Below are 6,000 nucleotides of genomic sequence, written 5' to 3' on the forward strand. Positions count from 1 at the left end.
AGGTAACTATGCCAGCCATTATGGTAGGTGATATACAGATGAAATGTATGCCATGGGGAAATTTTTTGAATTTTTTATCCTCAATTCTTATACTTAAATGAGTTTGTCATTTTGTGTTGACATAGGAAATTGGAATAAATGATATATTATTTCTATTTTCATAACTTTTAAGGTGTCAGAAATTTAAATTATTCCCTGAAATGTCTTGATATTTAATATGACTGTGTAGCAGGTTAGTGACCCTAATGTTTTACTGTTTTATGCAACTAGCATATAAACAGCCCAGGACTCCTCATGTAGCCACTAAAATCTATCTGGAACAGTGCTGTCCGATAGAACTTTCTGAAATGATAGAAATGTTCTATATATGCACTCTCCAATATGGTAGCTACTAATTCATTCATTTTAATTAAGTTTAAATTTAAATAGCCATGTGTGACTAATGCTTATCATATTGGACAGCACAGGTCTAGAGTCGGGGTTTTGAAGGGTAGAGAACCAATGATTCTACTATCAAAAGTTTTCCAAGTGTCTGTTAGGATTTGTCAAAATTCATTGAGAATCTACAATGAATTAGACTGAAGGTGGGATTGCAACAGAAAAGAGGCATGGTTCTAGTAGTTCAGATCAGTGATTTTTATACTTTCTTTTGTAAGAAATGAAACTGTCTTACTTAATGAACTCTTACTTAAAACCCAACGAATGTAGAAGGAAAAAGCACAGATGGCCTAGTTGGAGTAGAGGAAGGGGGTATCGAATGATGCCCATCCTCCCTTCTCATAAAACCGCCTCTCTCTACCTCATCATATTTGAGGTACTGTCATGGAATCCTCGTGATCCAGAGATCACAGTTAGAAAACCGCTGGTTTTAACAGTTTTACAAAGCAGAGAAAAGTTTGACAACTTGGATTTGACTTTTTTCCATCAAATGTCCTTCCTATTAGTCATCAATTTGGATATTCCTTTACTTCTTCCATCTACTCCTTTTTAATAGTGCGGGCTAAATTCTCATTACCTCCCTTAGATACTTGAAGTGGCACCAAATTGATCTATTTATAGTTGCCCTAAGATCCTACTTTCGTAAGACTACTAGATGCTCAAGTACTTGATGGTCGGTGGTGGATGTCATTAATTTCTCACTAATATTCCCTTACCCTTAGAGCCCAGTTTTCCATGTTCTCCATAGTGTGATTCTGTTCTGGCTGTCCCTATTCTGTCACTTTGTCTCCGGTATCCTTCTTTTTCTCTCTCTGCCTAAGGGAGGCTGCCTTAGTAAATCTCTATGTGCTTCAAGTTGTACATTAGATCCCATACACTCCAGTAGAAGTAAATCTTTAGTTTCTGAGTTTTAATAACAGTAAATGTATGAGCCATTCCTTTGTGACATATATATCGAGTCCCTCACTTTTATTTTTATTTCAGTATACCTTAGAGAGAGGAAAATTCCTTTTCACTAATAATAGGCATCAAAAGTGATCATTCTCATTCAGCAGACAATGTCTAGATTAGAGATGTATCAGAGAGACAACCAGCAGAAGGGTGGGGTGAACAGCAAAATGGTAATTATACTGTGAAAATGTTCTATAGATGAATCTGATCTTCCTTCTCAGAGCTATAGTTTCCTGGTAAAGGATCCCTGCACTAAATCATAATGTTTTATCATATGTAATTGCTCCATTTTGTGGTTTTCTATGGATCATAAACCCCAAAAGGGTGGGGGAAATATCTACTATTTGTTTATATGCACCAAATGTACTAATGTATACATATTTAGTGCTAAAGAAATCCTTATTGAACACTAAGGATAGTAATTCGGAGCTGAGTGTACACTTGAGGAATATCTCCCATGCCAACCTGTTGATTCATTTCTATGAGTTTTCTTTGTTTAGTTCTAAAATCATTTCCATTGTCATGGAAATGATTTGATACGTCTTCAAGTCCTGATAGTTACACTTTCTTTGGCTGTGAGATCACTATATGAATAGACACCTCCTAATGAATTTTTGAATTTTGAATGTGATGGGAGATTCACATATAACTAACATGTGAGTCCAGTATGTGAACAAATGTTCAACCTAACGCTGTCCACAAATAGGAAAATTTTTAGGGGCTAGAATGTTTAAAAGGGCTAATGATGTGAGGGGATAAAACTGTAGTAAAAATCATCAAAAAATGAGATGAACATAAGCCATTTTCATGAGTGTTGAAGTAGCTTTAGGTAGGTTGGTCAGTCTTTAGATAGTTGTTCTTAGGATGAGTGTTTCCTTAAGGTCAATGTTAGAAATCTGATGTGAATTTTTGTTTCTTTTTCCTTAGATTTTTGCCTTTGTCACGACAGCTTGTTATGGTTGCAGTTTGGGTTTGGCTTTACGAAGATGGCGACCGTAACACTCCTTTGACACCAACTGTCTGTGTGTTAGTTTCATTTGTCTACTTTATATGTCTGATCAATTGGAATACCATTTTATCCAGATATAGCAACATTCCAAAAGTAATTTGTTCAGTATATGGAGAGAATCTAAGTACAAGTTTTGGTTCATTTCATGTATGGAATTTTCGTTTTATTATGATGTTAAGCAGAGAAATGGCCTTTAATTTTACATCTGTCTCTTTCTGTTTTTTTCTTTGAAAGAAAATTTCCATTTATATCTATGAAATACACAGATAGTGTTCATAAAAAAAGAAGTATCTCTTTTATTTAGTTTCTGAGTCACCTGAATCTTAATTTTAATAGGTAACTAAAACTCCCTTAAAAATCCACATTTCAAATAGGCTTCTACTTAACTCTATCTTTTAGTGTAAAATAGAGATCGGCACCCTTTTTCTGTATAAGTCCAGATGGTAAGTATTCTAGGCTTTGTGGGCCATACAGTTTCTATTGCGACTACTCAACTCACCTGTTACTATAGGAAAGCAGCCATAGACAATATGTAAATGAACGGGTGTGGTTGTGTTCCAATAAAACTTTATTTACTAAAACAGGCAGCAGGCTGGGTTTGGCCCGTGGGCTGCATGCTGTAGTTTGCCGACCTCTAATATAAAACTTCAGTTATGTGTTCTGTAGTTTATTGAACTAATCCTGAAAGGTATAAAGCTAATTAGATAAGCCACATAATATTTAGTCTCATTATGCAGTAATCCCATTGCCTTTGTGTAAATGGTCAGATACCCTCAAATGGGTTTATAGTTTCTCAAGCTAATTCAGGCAGAGTCTTGGATACAGGAAAAAGTAATTTATGAAGTGAACCTTAGTTGCTTAATCAAACTAAGGGTCTCCTAACAACTGAGCAGAACTCTCCTCTGGCATCCTTAAAATGAGATCCCCAGAGACCATTAACCACTACTGGAACTGGTATCTAACTACTTATGTCGTATTTTGGATTTATTTATGCTTCAGAATACAGCTGTTTGCCCTGTGCATGAATATATGAATATTTGTGTGTGGATATGTGAGGCTTTACCAAATAGAGCTCTTTGAAAAATTAACTTTTTACTTCTAATTATTTTACATTACTTTCTGAGTTAGATTTGAATAGAATATTAAATATAACAAAGTTGTGGATTCTTACGTGTTTTGATAATAGGCCTGACTTCTATGTTGTTTTTTCATTGTTGACAGATATACAAAGTCAATTTCAAAACAACAGCCGTCACAAAAATTGTCTCTATGTGAATATCACAGAAAAGTCTTTTAACCCACCTGTAGAGACCCTGGTCATGGAAAGGTGCCAAAATAACTTGAATTGGAGAACAAGTTAGAGTTAGTCCCCAGCTCCCACCACACAGTCCAAGCAGTGTGCTTATTTATTGCTCCAAGAGGGCTACCTCTGGGAAAAGAGGGCTTTCGATTGTTCTGTACTTTTAGTCCTGTGGTTTTTTTACTGAATCATCCCCTAAGAGTGCCATGTACAAGTTGGGCTATTAGATTTCGTGGAACATAGAACAATCCTGAATGAGTAGCATGATCAGTGTTCAATGATCAAATGCTGTTTACGTAATAATACCCTAGAAAGAAGAATCTTATTAGACTTTCATTTGTGATGTAATTATAAAGATAAAAGACATGTTTCAATATGTGGCAAGAGGAAATCAGTCTTCTCATTTTATACTCACATCATATCTTTTCTATAATATCCAACTTCCTTGGTTTTTCTAGCTCCATACTACATACTTAAACCTGTATTATGAATTGTATATTACAAAGTCATAAATGTGCCATAAGGATATATAGACCATGCTAGTTGGAATCGTTTCAAGTTAGTCTGCTAGATTTAGTTTTGAGATTTTATTTTTGTTTCCAAGGGATAACAGGTCCATGCTTGGTGGCACTAAATTAAATGGTTTCATGAAACTGCTTTGATGGCACTTTTGTAAATGGATTGCTTCTAGATCATTAAGAACCAAGCCTAAAACTCATCTAACTGTGAATACTTAGATTTGTACATTAATCATGCTCTAGATTTGTGAGTTGAATGACAAAGCACTTGAACAAAAATTATGGCATTTGAGGATTTCTTTATATATCTTAGCTGTAAAAATGAGAAAGTGTTGGTTAGTTTTAAAATCTGGTAACTCCACGATGAAAAGAAATTTATTTTATAAGTGTTATAACTCTTAATAAAGTATTCATTTGATAATCTTCTGTGGTCATCTATTTTTTATACAATTCACTTTGAAATTCAGTTAAAGGTTTGGTAAAAAACTTGACAGATTTGGAACTTCTAGACTCATATAGAAGAGTTCTTTAAACATTTCTAGGTAAAAGTCTTTCAGGAAATGTCAGTAAATCTTTTTTCTTTGATGAAGGTCAAAGTGCTAAGTCTTTGAAAGTGATATTATAAAGGAAGTTTAAATTATACTCTATTTTATTTAAAAAGCATTGATAGAGTGCTTAATGTATGCCAGGTAGTGTTCTGAGCATTTTTTCAAATATTAACTCATTTAATTCTCATAATAACTCTATCAGGTAGATACTACCATCCCATTTTAAAGATAAGGGAGTTAACACGTAGACCTTAAGAAACACCCAGGGTCATGTACCTAACAGGTGGGGAAAGTGGGACTTAAACCCCAGCAGTCTGGCTCCAAAGTGCAGCTCTTAATGGCTGTGCATCCCTCAGTTCTCCCAGATTTTACATATTTTATATATCCAAAACCGTGACCCCTTTTCCCCCCAGAGAAGTTTTTAGCATAATGTTTAATAACCTAGTTATTTATGGTAGATGTCATCTTTTAGAACATTTTCATCATAACCAAGGACTCTTGAGTTCAGCTATAAGAATTTAGGCCAAACCTGCATGATAGAGAAAAAGCGAGGCTGCTTTGGTCTGCAAAGGTCCCCAGAGTGCTTGGCTACCTGAATATTTCTCTGGTCCATTAGTTCTGGTATGGACTAGGAGGTGTCAGTCTGCTCCATTGCCTTGTATGAGTCAGCCCTTTCCTGAGTTAGCCTGGCTTCCTCATCACCCCGGGAACTGACATTAGAAGAGTTCTCTCTTCTGAGATACACCATTTGACCTTGGCACATAAACTATGAATTTCCCCTCTGAATATGCCAGAATTTGGAATTCTAAGTCATCGTCATGAAAATTATGGCCTTAGCATTGTGCTTCAAGTTTGTTACTATGTGAGCCAGCATCTCAGGTGGCAACTTAATGTGTTTATGGGAGAGGATCCAGAGTTTAGGGGAAGGTGATCATCTTTGGAACATATACATGTATGTATTTTTTTTACTGAAGAAGATTTGCCCTGAGATAATATCTGTTGCCAGTCTTCCTCTTTTTTGCTTGGGGAAGATTATCCCTGAGCTAACATTTGTGCCAACCCTCCTCCACTTTATATGTGAGTTCCCACCACAGCATGGCTAACGAGTGGTGTAGGTCTGCTCCCAGGATCTGAACCAGCAAACCCAGGCCGACGAAGCAGAGTGCACTGGACTCAACCACTCAGCCACGGGGCCACCCTAGAACGTATGTATTTTTTAATGTTTTGAAAGTTCAG

The 6,000-nt window shown here is 35.9% G+C and overlaps 1 protein-coding gene across 1 annotated transcript in view; it reads left to right on the plus strand.

Moving 5' to 3' along the window:
• Nucleotides 1-4,639, plus strand: part of MAL2 (mal, T cell differentiation protein 2) — a 29,243-nt gene extending 24,604 nt beyond the window's left edge. The window contains exon 4 of the mRNA XM_014867699.3: nt 2,317-4,639. Within this exon, the coding sequence (XP_014723185.1) occupies nt 2,317-2,388 (72 nt within the window). The 3' untranslated portion in view covers nt 2,389-4,639. The remainder of the gene's footprint in view (nt 1-2,316) is intronic.
• Nucleotides 4,640-6,000: the final 1,361 nt, after the last annotated feature.

Source organism: Equus asinus, chromosome 12 (assembly GCF_041296235.1).
Source record: "Equus asinus isolate D_3611 breed Donkey chromosome 12, EquAss-T2T_v2, whole genome shotgun sequence".
NCBI classification, from domain to species: Eukaryota; Metazoa; Chordata; class Mammalia; order Perissodactyla; family Equidae; genus Equus; species Equus asinus.